Genomic DNA, 17430 nt, shown 5'->3' with positions numbered 1-17430 from the left:
CAATTTTTTTCATTAAATTTTTCTATTTCCTGAAATGCAGGTAAAAGTATACAGAGAGATAGTAAACATATAAGCTCTCATTATCCAGAAATATATGATGTGGGAATGAAGTTCCAAAATACGACAAACACTTATCATCCTCCTATGCATCTTGAGCTCTGATACTCATGGCATAAGTCATATACAACGAGTTACCTTAAAAAATATAAAATATTCTACTTCAACATTTGCTGCTTATTTTTTACCTGCAAAATGTAAACTGCTAAAGGTCAAAATACCAAGGTTGCTCAAATAATGTGATGCTAAGTCTTTAATGTACAATATCTCACTTAATTGGTCCAAAAACTCAGAAAAGAAACTACAATTATATAGATAATGCTGAGTTTACTATAGCTAATGTGTCAGATCTACTTGGAAAAAAAAACCTATGCTTTTAGCTACTATACTATAGTGCATCCAAACACATCAACCCTATTTTAAAATACTGTCATACATATATACACTACCAAATGTAAAATAGCTAGCTAGTGGGAAGCAGCCGCATAGCACAGGGAGATCAGCTCGGTGCTTTGTGACCACCTAGAGGGGTGGGATAGGGAGGGTGGGAGGGAGGGGGACGCAAGAAGGGGGTGATATGGGGATATAAGGATATGTATAGCTGATTCACTTTGTTATACAGCAGAAACTAACACAACAATGTAAAGCAATTATACTCCAATAAAGATGTTAAAAAATAATAATAAAATAAAAAGTGTGAAGAGTGAAAAAAAAATTGTCATATCATTAGAGATGATAGTGCTGATATTTTAGAAACATCATAGAAAATATAATCTAGGAAACTCCAGTCCATCCATCTATACAGGGGGCGTTGCTCAGTTTCTTTGAATCACTCAGTACCTACAAAGAATCTGAGCAGCTTTCTGGGCTTTGATATTTACAAAATATAGATGAACCAATATGACTTAATTCATCAGCATTTTACTATTCTCAAGGATAAAAACATTAATTTTCTCTCACATGGAGTGTGTGCTTGTATCTTTATCTTTTTGTTTGGGGAGAAGTGTAAGAGCAACCTGTGTGTGCATGTGTGCACCCATGTCTCATGTGTGTGTGTGTTTCGTGTATCCCAGTAACTCCTAAGGGCGTCAGTGTATGACACTTTTTAAACCCCTGCCATTTCTGTAATCCATGCCTTAGTGTGGTATATACTAAGCCATAATTTTCTTCTGCTATAACTATGATACTGAGTGTTAAATGTGACTATATAGCCCCTAAATTGTTACATTACATAATGCTTTTAAGCTATTAGAATACATGTAATTGTAGCTCTTTCAAAGTCCAAAAATAACATCTGATGAGAGAGGAGAGCTGAGAAACTAAAGTAAGCCACAGGTTGAAATAAATCATAATTACCATGATTTACATTTTAGGGAGAGTGAGTAACTTGGTTAGAGTGACTGTGTTTGGTGGTAGTAGAAGGAAGCAAGAACACATTAAGGAAGGGATCTATAAAATATCTGAAAAGCAGTTAAAAGAAAGAAATTTGGGGATTAATTTTAGGAGATAAATGTTGTCAAAATATAATGGGTTGAAAGAACCATTTACCTGTAACAAGTGATATATAACATCTTCTCTTTTCTGTGCTTCAGATATATATCTGCCATTTTTTCTTTGGTCTCTATGAAATAAGGCTGCTCAGATGTAACATTCTGAAGCATGCTTAAAGCCCGCTCCACATCTCCCTGGGCCAGAGCTAGGTCTGCGTTAGCAATAGTGACACGCAACTCTTCAGATGTCCCGGAAAATTCATGGATGGCATCTTGTAAAACTTTGGCCGCCTCATGCTGTAAAGGTGAAATTAAAGTGACATTCAAAATTTCAACAAATTACACTACAAACTAAGGTTTTCTACTAATACAGAATGAACAATAAATGCTAGTACAGTTATGATATTTGTGAAATAATGATAGATTTTTTGAAAAGTACAAAAATTTAAAACTAAGCTCAGAGACCAAATTAAGATGACATTATAAATATTTGTTAGCTGAAAAGTGTTCTCATAACTAGGACAACAGCAGTTTCTACATAAGACTTGTTGCTATTATAATTTAATAAACATTTACTTTGCACCCAGCATTGTAAATATTAACCCATTTAATTCTCACAAAAATCCTCTAAGGTAGTTACTATAATTACCCCCCACTTTGCAGTAAGTAAAATGAGATTCAGACAGTTAAGAAGTTAACAAATGATAGAACCAGCCTGACTCCAAAGCTTAAATTCTTAGCCATGTTCATTACTGCATCTTCAATGGGATCCAGTCCACAGTCACCCTCTGTACCCGGTGGCTCTACATTACATAGCAGATTACGTTATTCCCTACACTAGGACGTCATTTTTGTTATACCCCAGGTGAATATATTTCCTAATTTCCAAATCTGTACCTCAACGAATCTAAAATGTCATTGATTTTAATTCATCTCAACTTTAGAGATTTTAAAATATTCTGATTTAAGAAACGCTAAAATGTGAAAAGAACAGTGCATTTCAGAATCAACTATCTATAGTAGAATTGGTTCTTCTTCTTAAGTGCATTTTACATTAATTTATTAGTGAACTGGAAATTCTTTGAGATTCAGCAAGTATCTGGACACAGCCTTCTTAATTTCCACTAAAATATGAAATATGAAATAACTGATTAGCAACAGCTGCAACTTGAAAAATATATATAAATGATGTTAAGTTCTCATTTTCTACAAGGTTCTAATTCTTTTCTCAGAATTACATTTTTGTTTGCCTTCTTTCTACCTATCTATCCATCTACCTATCTATATTATTCTTTAAGTATTTGATTTTATGATCTATCTGTATTTTTTTAAGTATTTGATTTTATGATTGTCCTAGTAGTTTACCAAAGCTGTATTATTTCAGTGGTTCTTTTATTTTCTCAACTATTAGAATTTCAGATTGGTACTTTGATTTTATTCCAGTAGTACATCTGTGTGTGTGTGTGTGTGTGTGTGTGTGTGTGAGAGCCCTTTTAGGAATTCACAGAATTATAACTATATTATATTATTACATTTCATGATAGCCAAAGTAATCATACATTATATTATTATACACATTATATTAATACATACAGTACATCACATTACATCATATTATTACTTATATTACACATACAGTGTATATCTAGTATCACATCTCATGGTAGCCAATGTAAGTACACTGATACATAAAGTCATCCCAGTACAAACTATGTCTAACTTCAGGGGCTATAGAAAGTAACATGATCTGGTGCCAAGTGATGAGAATAAATTTTCTAAACTTTACCACTTGGTCAAGTGAATTTTAGCTTTTTCATTTCCTATGACTCTATATACTTGAATAACAAAGTTCAGATCTGAGCCATTGAATTACACTTGACCTACCTGTTCTCCATTTAAGCGGTGAACCTCTACCAACTCAAGAAAGACTGATAAACGATGGCTTGCATCGACTTCAGTTTTTCTGTATTTTGACTTTGCGGAAGTTCCAGTTCTCCTCATTCCTGGTAAACTCATTGCCATATGCAGGGTTTTAATTGCTTCTGTTATTTCTCCCATTTTCTTTTGTGACTGAGCTTTTATCAAATGATATAAAGGATATTCTCTCACCTGAAAAAATAACATTCAGAAATACTTCCTTGGAGTGTTTACAACATCAACACATAGTTTACAATCTATCAAATGTTATAGTAATAGGATCTTTGAGGACAGTCTACCCTGTGATTGTATGCATGAGGTCTATTTCTGTCCTCTTACTCATGTTCTGATCATTTATTATATTAAATCAGAATTCAGGTAACCTGACACTACCTAGTGTTCCGCTGGTTAACAAACAAGTTAAATGCTTCTACCACGAGAGGAAAGAAATTGCACATAAAGTTTATAAGGCTAGCAAATATATTCTAAGAAATTATTTTAGTTTTCAGGAAATGGATTTCTTTACCTCAGACTTCTCGTACTGAAATAAAGTTATCAGATTTCTACACAGTTTCTTGTCTTTTCTTTATTTTCTAATCTTAAGATTAAAAATTTCAGAGCTTCCCTGGTGGCACAGTGGTTAAGAATCCACCTGCCAATGCAGGGGACACGGGTTCGAGCCCTGGTCCAGGAAGATCCCACATGCCGCAGAGCAACTGAGTCTGTGCACCACAACTACTGAGCCTGCGCTCTAGAGCCCACGAGTCACAAGGCCGCGTGCCTAGAGCGCATGCTCCGCAACAAGAGAAGCCACCGCAATGAGAAGCCCGCGCACCGCAACGAAGAGTAGCCCCCTTGCTGCAACTAGAGAAAGCCCGCGCGCAGCAACAAAGACCCAACGTAGCCAAAATAAATAAAGTAAATAAATAAATACATAAATAATTTAAGATTAAAAATTTCAGGACACGTTAATCAAACATTGGTTTTACCCTTTGATACTACTCCGAAACACGTAGTAATGAATCTCCTGTCTTTATTTTGGCTATCAACAGCATATACAGAAAAAAATAAAGAGAATGACAAAAGATGAGGAAGGAGTCAAAGGGAAGAAGATGGTCCAGAATGAGAGGATGTGGCAGCCATCTAACCTCCGGGATGGCTACAGTCCTCCTAATGCTGGGTTCTGAGCCATAGCTAGGCATCGTGTTTACCTGTGGGCCTTGTGTAAACAATCATGCTTACGCTCTTCTCTCAGAGATTCTGATTCACTGGGTGGGGCACTGGCACTGGGGTCACAATGCACCAGCAGTCTTGAGAACTACCGTCCTAAGGAGCAGGCATTATCTTCTGCAAACCTTGCCTGGAGCTTGAAGTCTCCAGTGCACTAAAGGGTTCTCAAGACACTGCCAACCAAAGCAAAAGTCTGAGAGGCTCCTCCTTGACTCCAGGTCGCTCAGGAAGCCCCTCAACCTAGGATTTTCCGTAATGCTCAGGAATATGAGATGTTCACACTGAATATCTTGGATAGAAATCTAGTGTGTTTATATCCTCAAACCACATACCAACTTTCAAAATGACTAGCTGTTCTCTGATGATGTATCTAAAAAGAAGTTATTAAAAACCAAGGTCCAAGAAAGAAACAGGCAATAAAATAAAATCCTTATACATAAAAATATTTGGCACAATGCTCTACAGTCTACAATTATCTCTACATATTCACATTGCATTTAATGTTCACTATAATTGTAGGGTATTATTATATAAGTTTTCTAGAAAAGAAAACTGAGCTTCAGAGAGAAACAGGTGAAAAGACCAGACACTATCTCCAGGTCTTTTGTTGCCAAGTCCATATAGTTGTTTAACTACACCACAGTTGCCTCCATTTTTTTCTCCTACTGCTAATGAGTTCAAAATATTTTCCATTAAAAATGCATTTATTAGCAAAATATTACAGGCTAAAAAACAAAATAGTTGAATATGTAAACATTCGCTAAAGGTTCAAGGAGGGCGATATGTCTCATCCACTTGAGTCTGGAACACTTACCTTAAAATTATAGCTCAGACAAAGTTCAAGAGACTGAGAACACAATTTGAATTTTTCCTGAGACAAATAAACCTGAGCCATCAGGAGATGGGCATCTGCATAGGAAGGACTGTGTTCTAGGCAATGCTGCAGATTATTATAAGCTGCTTCAGTATCACCTAATGAGGAAACAAAGCACTATTATAATACAAAATGATCAAGAGGAAACCTGAGAGAACACGGAGAAAAGTATTTAGTCTATGGATAGTTCTGGTGTTTGAACTTGAAAGTTCTCTGTTCGTAAGGCCTTAGCTTAACCTCTACCTGCACTAGTCAGTTTCTTTCTAATACGCATGAAAGAATACACCTAAAGCCAGGCCATCCCTTGGTCGTAAGGAGCAAATCAGGAAAAGTATGTGAAAAAATCTGAATCCATCACCACTGTAACTGAGAGCCCTTTAAATGTACCTGTATTTTCCCTGTCAAAAAAATTTTTTTAATTTACAATTTCATTAAAATAAGTTATGTTAAGACATAGAAATTTAAACAGAATGTTATAGTGCCACATCTAGGCTAGAAATTTTACTACTGTACAAAAAATAACCAAAAAAGGAATAAGGATATATTCCAGGGGTTTAGAAATGTGAGTTACAGATTTAAAATGCCTTTAAATACTAACTGAAATATCAAATGTTTTGGAACCACAGGTATTGGACATCTGGAAGTCTTTTTCATTTATTGTAGTTGGTTTACAATACTGCGTTAGTTTCAGGTGTACAGCGTAATGATTCAGCATTTTTGCAGATTATATTCCATTATAGGTTAGTAAGTACATCTGGGAATCTTAAAATAGAAGGAAATGATCAAGATGAAAGTGAACAGAATATTGGAATCTACCTTGGGCTGACAGATAAGGTAGAAGAGGCTCTTCAGAGAAACAACAGCACAGACTCTAGGTGCTAGAAGTTTCGTGATGTCACCCACACTGATTTGCATTTAGCTGTCTCATAAACTGGCCTTAAGTAGGTGTAGCTAGGCCAGCTCCCCATGTAACTCTGCTAAGGTATCCATTCAATTACTCTCTGTAACCTTACCTGACACCTTAACAGACAAAGTAAGGCTAACAGTCAGGCCTTCAGTTCCCAAACGCTCAACTTTCTTCTAATAGAAATCCATTTAAACAGAAAACACTTTCTTAGAGACAGAGGATTAATGAACAATAATTTAGCTGGGGTAGCACAATAACTTATTAAAATACAGTGTCTAAATTTGTCAGTTAACCATCAAGCATAATAAACATTAGATTCTTTTTCACTGTGATGCAATCCAACACTCAGAACTGTGCAGACAAAAAAAGAAGGGAAGATTAAGCATAATAAATTTGCATGCAAATTACCACCCCCATATTCTTTTAGGAAGGAGGAGGATTAAGGAAATAACTTGAAAAAAGAGGTTATTACTAAGTGGAGAGAGTACATAGAAAAGAATTAGGGTTTGCAAATAAGAGACTGGAAAAAAAAATGAGGACTGTATGAATAACTGAAATCATAATCTTTTTTGTTTCTTCTAAAGATAAGGAGGAAGAATATGTCCGGTTAGCTTCAGGAGGCCACTAAGTATTTCAAAATGGAGAAACGGGTCATCACTGTTGGGAAAAAACAGGCCATAAAAACAAAGATCACATCGATATCACATTCTTATCTAAGAGCAGCCCAATTTCTCTTGAGAGAAAAATGGAAGAAATTTCTGTCCTGCAGTTCTGCCTTTGTCAGGTCCTATGTAATAAAGAATTTGGCTGGCCTTTATCCCAGGGAGACAGTTCCCAGGAGACAGTCTCTAAATCTTGGAATTTCCCAAGCAATAGGAGAATCTTTGTTATTCATGGTGGGCTCTGAGAGCTTATGCTAATGATGTGACTCAGGATGGTGGCTGGCCATGCCAGAAAGAACAACCCTGTGAATAGAAGGGTAGGGCTTTGAGCCACCTATACCAGCCTAACCTAGGGAGAGGGGAGCTGGAGACTGACTTCAACCACATGGCCAAAGATTCAGTCCATGTCTATGTAATAAAACTCTGGATACCGAACCTTGGGTGAGCTCTCTTGGTTGCTAATGTTCCACAGGTGTCGTCATACGTTGATGTGTCAGGAAGTTGATGTGTCCTGACTCCACAGGGAGAGGACAATGGAAGCTTCACATCTGGGACCCTCCCAGACCTCACCCTCTGCATCTCTTCCTTTTGCTGGTTCGGATGACTTTCAAATTTCAGTTTGCTATCATAACACTCTAATCCTAGATATAGTGCTTTCCTGAGTTCTGTGAGTCTTTCCAGTGAATTATCGAACCTGAAGGGAATCATAAGAACCCTTAAATTAGTAGCAAGGTAGTCAGAAGTGCAGGAGGCCCTGGGAACCCCTGAACTTGTGGCTGCTATCTAAAATGAGGGCAGTATGATGGAGAATTGTGCCCTTAACCTGTGAAGTTTAGTCCAACTCCAGGTAGTTGGTGCCAGAAGTCACTGTAGTTGGCAATTTAGCAAGAATACTGCTATTTAGACACGTGCCACCACTGTTTCACATTATTTCAGGCTGCTCTTTTTAAAAATGGGGTTAATATACAAGACTTTCCCTCCTAAGACTTTGGCAATTAACTATTGCTATATTGAAACTGATTTATATCAAAATTCAAAATAAATAATGAGTGTTTACTAAGTTAATCACAGAACTCAAAGTCCCAGTTTGATCACCTAGTAGGTGATACCGGTTCTAATTGGGAAGAAAGTAGAAATATGATGTGGCTCAATAGAACTCAATCAGAAGAAGGTATTAGAGAGTCACTTCTTACAACTAGAGTATTTCAGAGGTGAAACAAGCTTTTGTGATCATTTGGTTCTCTTTTTAAAACAGTTAAAGGGACTTCCCTGGTGACACAGTGGTTAAGAATATGCCTGCCAATGCAGGGGACACGGGTTCGAGCCCTGGCGCAGGAAGATCCCACATGCCGCGGAGCAACTAAGCCCGCATGCCACAACTACTGAAGCCCGCGGGCCTAGAGCCCGTGCTCCGCAGCAAGAGAAGCCACCGCAATGAGAAGCCTGTGCATTGCAACGAAGAGTAGCCCCCGCTCGCTGCAACTAGAGAAAGCCCGTGCGCAGCAGCGAAGACCCAACGCAGCCAAAAATAAATAAATAAATAAATTTATTTTTTAAAAACCCAAAAAACAGTTAAAACTGAAATCCAAAAAATTAGTAAGGTCAAACTCTTCACTCGTTCCATTATGTACAAGAAGTAACTGTTAACGATAATGAACACCTTGAAGTTGGTTTCTGTCCTATAGGACTTTACAAACTTAACTTACTTTGCATAGCATTCAGCCAGCAAAGATACATACATAAGTACCATATGATGGTCTATTTTTATATATATTGTCATACATATGTTTGTGTCCTAAAAATCTAAGGTTATAACAGGATATTTTTTTAAAGCTATGTATAACCAATCACAGAAACTAAATAGGAATTAATCAATGAATTTCTTAAGGGCCTGAAACCTGGTGAACATCACATTTGGTCATTCCAATGAGTCAACAATTATAAATTATACTCTGTTCAAAGGAGAGATTAAAGACTATAAATTATACTGCCAGGACCTAGTACCATCTGATGGACTTTTTCTAAGTGGTAGAACTGTATTTTCCCAGAAATTCACTTGAACCACAGAAGTTTATAGTAATTTTTTTAAAGAATTAAATAGTAAAGTTATGCAGTTTTATTTTGGATAAAAATTACTCATCTGTGCACACGTAAAATGTGCATTTTATGTGACTATTCTATGAAGACTATTCTATGTGACTATCTTACGTGACTATTCATACGAGGAGTGCTTAGTTTGTTTATACTAGTTCTTATCAACATCAGAAGATAAAGGTTATTTTAAGATTTTAATGTGTACCTTACCTGACAAATATTTCACTTTTGCTATTAGGAAGACAGCTTGCAGAAGACCGGGAACAGTTCTTACTATAGTCTCCAGGATTGAGGTACAACGTCTGAGAAGTGGAGAAAGAGGTTGCCCAGGACTTGCAGGCTAAACAAATCAGCAGATCATTTTTTATAGGTTTATAATAGTATTTAGCTAAAAATAAACACATATTAATTGTAATGTGAAGAGCAAAAATCACATATTTTTCTAAAATTTCTCTTATTCTATTTATTGCCCAATAGTTTTACTATGACTGGACTAATACTAATTTATCTCCCTGGGATCTATGAACAGACTATATAAATGATGGCTTTTGCTCAGCAAAATAACTGTGAAATTATTATACAGTTACTAATTTGATAACATATGAAATGAGCATATCTGTTTAAAAACTTTATCAAGAAAACATATCTGTTCAAAGGAATGATAACGAGAGGTAGAGTTTCTTGCTGGAATTCAGAGTCAAGGCAATGTGAGTTCTAACTCTAAACCTGCCTTGTGATTTACTCAGTTGAGTAACTTGCACCACCCCCTAGAATACTGTAAGGTCAGTTTTTAGAGAATTCAGATTTCATCATTCTAGTAAAAATCCGAAGGTTGAACACTCACGTATACTACACCAAATGTCTCATACCTTCATATTCCCCACTTTTCCGCCTGGCATGTTGTAGGCCCTCAAATTTTTTTTCTCTTTTTATTAATAGTGAATACGATAACTAAAGCAGTACTAGACCACTTTTTTATTCTTTTAATGGCTGTCTATTCAACCCATCTTTATCCAGTGGTTATTCACTCACAACGTAGAAATGTGATATTATAGTTTAAATATCAAATGTTCATTCTCCCTGCTTTGCCTTACTAATGCTCCTTCCTTTATCTGAAGGATGATCCTCCCATCCCCCCAATCTTACACTGCACATACACAGATTCTTAACTTGAGCACCGCCTGTTACTGACCGTCACTCCTACGAAGAGCCACTGTTACTAACAAGAAAGTGTGGTTATCTTCTCACTATGTTGAGGCACCAAAAAAATGTGTGCTCACAAGGATTTTCAGAGTATAAAACTATTGGTGCCTAGAACACTTCAACTTCTTGAAATTTCTATAGCACTTATAATCTACATAATAATTCAGCATTCTTTGTCTTATACAGTTCTATAGTAGTTTCATATTTAGTTTTGCCTCTTTTATAGGGCTAAGGGTCTTTATGTGTCTCGAAGACCAGACATTTAAAACTTCTTCACACAGTAATGGGTACAGAGTATATTCTTAAAACATTTATTTCTTCAGTGTAACTGGAAATAATGAAAGCATAGGTAAAAGGGTGAAGTTCTGATAATGTTCTCTGCCAATTGCTAAGAATTACTCATTGAAAACAACCATTGTTTTTTACTGTAATTTCACAGAGAATCATAGAAAAAAACCAGGACTTACATGGACAACCTCTAAGATAATATGTTTGGTTTTAGAAAGTATATATATATAAAAGGGCCAAAGTAGAAACGGAGCTGGAGAGACAAGTCTGCCTTTCTGATATTTCCCCACGAAAACAGCATTTTAAATGCTAATCAGATTCTATCATGCTGATGAAGGTTATATTATGGAAAAATAGGATGTCTGTGGACTAGGGACCCAACTACCATTCAACACGTTATTTCTTGCTCCTTGTACAGTTTACTCTCAGCACAGCTGCCAGAAGACTCCTTTTAAAATGCTGAACTGGATCGTGCTGGAAGCCTTCTAGTGGCTCCCCACTGTACTCAGAACTGAAGCCACAGAAGTTACCACACTGGTCTCTGTGCTGAGGCCTCGTGGTCACCACTCCCCAACTCCTCACTCTCTCCTGGGCACACGCATCCCTGTGTCCCTTTGGGCCACCTGCATGACGGCTCCCTTTGCCAGAAACACTCTATACCATATTCCCACGACCTTCAAGTTTTTGTTCAAATTTTACCATCTTAATGAGGCCTACCCAGACCACCTTATCTAAAATTACTACCCCCTCTGCCCTGTTATTTTCTTCTGTGATATTCCAACATACTACATGATTGACTTAATTATATTATGTCTCCTCCTGCTAGTACTCATGTTTCAAGAAGGCAAGGGTTGTAGTTTGTTTTTACAAACTATTTCCCCAGCTCTGAGCAACACACTGGTACAAGCACTTGTTGAATGAAATCTAAACACTGCATGAGTACTGAAAAATGCTTTCCAACTCATTAGCAACTGAAAACAGATGATGACTGAGACTGAGATCAACCCCAGGTGTGATTCCAGATGGATTAGTTAAAAAAAAATAGGTTATGAAAGTCTGGAAAAGGACATGATGATCAATGAAAGGCAGCATGAGTTCCCTAAGGGAAGGTCATGAACAGTTACTGAAGTTCATTTACAGTTACTGAAGCTGTAAATCAGAGAGAAGGCTAAAAACTATGCTTTTAGGAATGAAATTATTTGCTAGTGCCCGTCACGATATCCCTGTGTTAAGTTGTGAGTTAAGTATAATAAAGTCAAGTCATCTGCTTACTGTCTGTAATGAGAGTGTTGACTAATGGATCCACATTAACTTGGAATGAACTCCCTGGCAATACAACAGAGGGCTCCATTCTTAGTTCTACTCAGAGCTAGATAGGCAGATGACAATCAGGATCCAAAAGGACAAGGTAATCTTGAATTATGGGATAAATCTGGAGAGAGAAAATTTCACAGGGATAAATGTAGAGTCCTACACTTGGGTCCAAAGTTACAGTGAATAACAAATCTAAGGACTTTAGTTAACAGTTAATTCAATAGGGGTCGATAATGTAATGTGATTCACAAAAAAGGAAGCTAGATGGACATCCAGAATTAGGGAGCAAAGAATCTAGTCTAAGTTTTGCAGTCCAAATCCATATTTGGAAGAGTGAGCTTAATGAGGCACTGATAAAATGAAAAATATCCTCAGGCTTACAACCAGCGTTCTCAAACTATGTCATGAAAAAAGAAATGGTTGGAAACCTGGAATTGTTTAGAGGAACATGAAAACTAATTTCCAAAATCTGAAGGTGTGTTTTATGAATGAGGAATGGTCCTTGCCTAGACTAAGTAACTGGACTTGCTACGTGTCACTCCAGAGCAGAAGAAGGACCGATAAACGAGTGAATTTTTTAATATAAAGAGAAGTCTGACTTAACATAAGAAATACAGTCTAATAATTACAGTTATACAATAAGAACTGCATCTCTGAGTGCATCCAGAGATGGGATGGGCACTTAATGAGGATGTTGTGGAGTAGATTCAAATACAAGGTGGGTGTCTGAATTAAATGACCTCTAATAGTTTGTTTAAATTTAAGATTTTAAGATTTTATGAATTACAAATGAATGTTTGTAAACCAACACATTTATTAGTTGATAGTAGTCATTACTGTAAATAGTTTCATTAAAAATTATTTCACCTAATATAGATACAAATACTTCCATTTTAAGATGCCGATTATAGTCTAACATGTAGAACATAATTTATTAGCAACTTTCATAAAACACCATGTAAATGCATCCTTGAAAATAAGTCCCAGAATTACTTACCTGCAATGGACAGAAATTCAGATATTCTGTAATAATTTCTAGCAAGAAATCAGGATTTAACTTCTCAAAATACTGTATGCCAAGAGGTAAATCTTCTAAGTGTGAAAAATGAGTGTCTAGGACATCATTTAACAAATTAATAACTTCTTCTTGTCGTTTATTTTTCTTCATAGCGAGAACTGCATGTAAATAGGTTAATTCCTGGAAAATAGGTAGTTTTCATAAAATACTCCATGCAGCTATAAAGCCATTTATTTCTACTTAGATTTCAAAAGTATATGAAGTGCTATTTATGTACAGTATTTGTTCAAACTTAAATATTAGCTTGGATGGATTTTTAGAATCTTAAGTCTAATTAGGCACGGAGGTAAATTAATAAATGTAATTACATATTAAAATTAGTGTACATTAGCCCTCTAAAACCATTACTAAATATTAAGACATTTAAAATTTCATATTTTATAAATAGTAGGTAGGATCTACCATCTGATAAAATAAAATACTATACCGCCGATTTTCCAATAGACTGCTGAATTTCACTAAGGAATTCTAACTGCTGATCTGCGTCCTGTAGTTGCCCTTCTATTAATTGACATTGGATAAATCCTAAAAAAAAAAAAAAAAAAAAAGACAAAAATGGCAAAAATCCACATCATTTCAGGCACGTACACTTCAAGCTAACACAAACAATATTAATTAAACAATGGTTTTTTTGCCATAATACATCAAAGTTTTAGATTTAAAAACAAAGACAGAAAGAAGAAAAAGAGTGAAAGAAAAGAAAATGGGTGGCTTTGTACCCACAGAAAATCAGTTACTATGGAATTCATAATTTATGTGAATTATCTCATAAAAATCTATTCTCTTAAGATAGCATTTAAGAAGTAAAAATTTTATTCTTAAAGGTACATGATTTTTTTTTTCTGTTATAGACAGTGGAGAACAGTTTAATTTTAGAAAACCATAAAATATGTCTTTTCTTCTTTAATGGCAGGTATGAAAAGCAATCATTACTCGCATCTGTATGAGGAACACTCATAGATATGGTTGTCATACCAATTAGTGCAGAGACACTGGTTTCATCTAGTGTCATGGCAGTCTTATACCACTTCAATGCCTCTTTAACTTTCCCCTGTAAAATCATTTGGTATCCAAGTTCTGTAGCAAATTCTGATTGCTGGGGAGTTAAACTAAAAGCTCTCTCTAGTAATGTTTGGGTTTTTTGAAGAATCAGTTGACTACGTCCACACTAAAAAGAAAAAAAAAATTTAAGTTAGATTAAAACAATTCCACTCGGAAGAATTCATTTTTTCTAAATGTACACATAAATAATTTTTATTTCACAGATTCAGAATGTAGGAAAAAAATAAAATTATTTCATAAAGAAAAATGAAACTGCTCTATTTACTATCTAGACAGTGCAGCAAGAGTTCATATCCTAACAGAACTTAAACAACCTTATGAGTAATGCTTTTAAAAAACAGCTATCTTGAAAAGTTTACTGCTTCTAATGATGCTGCACAAGCAAAATCTTCAGAGCTCTCTTTTCAAACTGTCTCATGATCAGAAACAAAAATCATTACTTTAAGGTTTTATATATATTTATGTGTGTGTGTGTATATATACGTGTGTGTATATCTAGAGTAATATATAGAGATATATATATTTTATTGAATATATATATTTTTATTGAATCAAAAACTAGGACAAGGATCTGCTTTACCCCTAAAGACAAGTATACCACCAGTGAGAACCACGCCTTAGAATCTTCTTGAAAAAAAGCCTTCAAAATTATTTCAAGAAATGGCAATGCTGTCAGAATAAGTATATACTTTTTGAACATAACAACTTTGAAGAGTCGTTACTTACTAAATTGTTTGATTTGTTGTAAAGTAATAAAAACCACGTGTCTGGCAGTAGGTAAATAAAAAAAGGTAAATACCCCCCCTTAACTCAAACTTCCATAATAGTGGGGCAGGCGGGGCAGGGGCAGTTCCTCTAAATTTCACATGATCCGACAATCTTTGTTTTTAAATAAGAGAATTCAGTTTATTCATGTCATTTAACAATTAATAGCCTTGATTATTTTCTTTCAACTTTATTTTAATAATTATTTTACTTACTCTGTGTCTCCTTTCCTTATTTACTTTTTTCTAGTTAACTTTTCAATCCTCTCATTTGTAGTGATTTTAAAATTCTGCTGTATTTTGCTATTCCATTCCCAATTACCTTCTTTTTACTGGGTGCTTGTAATAAAATCATTTCTTTATTATTATAAAAAAATAAGATAGCAACCACTTCCCCCACCCAAATAGTCTACTACCCACTTTACAACATTCAAAAAATAGTTTTAAAAACATAAAACAAAAGAACAACCCTAGTCGTAAATCCTACGCTCTGATTCCCATTTCCTTTGTCTGGAAGGCACTTCCCTATCCTTAAAGGATTCACGGGTGCCACTTCCTCCATGATGCCTCCGTGATGGCTTCTGATAGCTGGAAACTGTATCTCCTCTGAACTACCTTAAGAACGTATCACATATTTATAGACACATCACATTTTCACTCTAGGTCATGTGCTTTTTGGTGCCTCAACATTTGTGACTAATTCTGTATTTCCAGCTACAAGTAACAGAGCTCTGCTGGCACTCTTACAGTTCTGCTGAAGGCCATCGTGATATTATAAAAAAGTTGAGCATTCTGTGGTTCCATGGCATCCAGTACATTTCCTAAGTTCTCCAGCTTGGTGGCAGCCTAAAACAAAAAGTATTCAGTGTTATTTAAAAATAAACTAAGAATAAAAGAACATAATACATGACATGTACACTAATAAATATTATTGTTAATATTTAAAAAGATCTTTGCTTTTATAAAGTCCCCTTCTTCCAATGAAATCTTATATGTTGCAAGAGGATAAAAGGTCCTTTTATAAAAAGTTCAATAATTATAAATAAATAACTGCATTTTAAAATGTGTTTCCTTAATAACTGTTATTGAACGGAAACCTTTGGGTTTCCTAAGGGTGGGTAAAGATACCCATAATATTCAATTAACTATACATGCCAAGCTCCCTCTCCAATAATTAATTCGTAACACACGAGATATGAATGATAACACATTTACAAACATTACTATAATATGAGATCAGTCCTTGGATTACCTAGATAGCTTGGTTTATATTTAAAATATTTTCTAGAACAGAAAAATCAGATACTTGACATAAATAATTTCAATGCCTGGAAAATTTACTGAAGAGTTGCTCCTCTAAGATTCTTTTAGTATTTACTGAAGTACTTACTAGGTACTATCACATTATCCAATTTAGCCAGACTAAATACCAGTCTAAATCTATTACTTGTTATAATACTATTTACTTCAGACTGGATTTTGGCATTCCATAATCTAGTATACAGTCAATGTGTTCACTAGCAGAGAAAACATGTGCCTTATAAGGTCCAATGGGATTTCATCCTAAACCCATTTAACTTATGCAAACTCAATAAAATTGTAAAAGTACTATGAATTATATTTTATATATGTTCTCTTCCATACCCAGTATCACTTGTTACATTAATCATATATATTACTGCACATGAGTTTTACATAGAAACAGCACATGCTGTAGTTAATAATTTTAAAAGTTTTCATGGGCAATTTTAACTACATGATATTTTTGCTTTACTAGGTGATTTAACAAACCCACGTCTTTGTTAAGGTACATTTCTAGGAATCAACTAAAAACTACCATGACAGCACTTCAAGGCTCTTTTGTATGTGCACGTGTGTGTGTAACTAAATACATATTTAGTATAGGAAACATAAATATAATAGTACAATACAACTTACCTTCTCTATATCCCCCTCCCTACACAAATAGTAAAGGGCCATCATTCTTAGTGCTTCCACATTTTGATTATCTTGCAGCATTAACCTGAAAAAAAATTTTCAGTTAATGTTACGTATTTTTATTTGACGGCTTGAAAACTTGGTTTGCTGATTATTCCACTGTCTAAATAAGAAATTTTAATTAGTAAAGTGACATCTCCTTTATGAAAATTATCAATCTCATTATTTAAACCCCAAAGAATCTCTGGATCTTAATTTTCATATGTTTACGAAAGATGTGAATACATTCTACCATACTCAACAGTATATTAAAAGAATAATTCACCCTGACCACACAGATTTATTACAAGAATTCCAGGAATGTAAAGATGGGCTGAATATCAAAAACTCTATTAATGGAATTCACAACATTAAAATAGATCCAATGTGGTCAAAATAAATTAGAAAATGTTATTAAAAAATCCTTTTAATAATAGGAACAAAAACAAAACTTAGTAAGAAATATGCAAAAGCTACAGAAATTCCTATAAAACTTTATCAAGGGTATTCAGA

General features: G+C 35.0%; 1 protein-coding gene across 12 annotated transcripts in view; it reads right to left on the bottom strand.

Moving 5' to 3' along the window:
* Positions 1 to 17430, bottom strand: part of TTC21B (tetratricopeptide repeat domain 21B) — a 98645-nt gene that overhangs the window by 64113 nt on the left and 17102 nt on the right. For 11 of the 12 annotated variants that reach the window (XR_014245540.1, XR_014245541.1, XR_014245542.1 and 8 more), the window contains 9 exons: positions 16879 to 16963; positions 15688 to 15786; positions 14090 to 14282; positions 13542 to 13639; positions 13034 to 13234; positions 9442 to 9571; positions 5509 to 5666; positions 3432 to 3656; positions 1606 to 1844 (listed from right to left, as the gene is read on the bottom strand). Coding sequence is in view for 4 of the 12 variants with exons in the window: in XM_082395231.1 (XP_082251357.1) it covers positions 1606 to 1844; positions 3432 to 3656; positions 5509 to 5666; positions 9442 to 9571; positions 13034 to 13234; positions 13542 to 13639; positions 14090 to 14282; positions 15688 to 15786; positions 16879 to 16963 (1428 nt within the window). In the remaining 8 variants the exon portion in view is untranslated. The remainder of the gene's footprint in view (positions 1 to 1605; positions 1845 to 3431; positions 3657 to 5508; positions 5667 to 9441; positions 9572 to 13033; positions 13235 to 13541; positions 13640 to 14089; positions 14283 to 15687; positions 15787 to 16878; positions 16964 to 17430) is intronic. The other variant, XR_014245543.1, reaches the window with a different exon arrangement.

This window comes from Balaenoptera borealis (assembly GCF_965194805.1).
Source record: "Balaenoptera borealis genome assembly, chromosome: 6".
NCBI lineage: Eukaryota > Metazoa > Chordata > Mammalia > Artiodactyla > Balaenopteridae > Balaenoptera > Balaenoptera borealis.
This window is presented reverse-complemented; position numbering and strand designations above follow the sequence as displayed.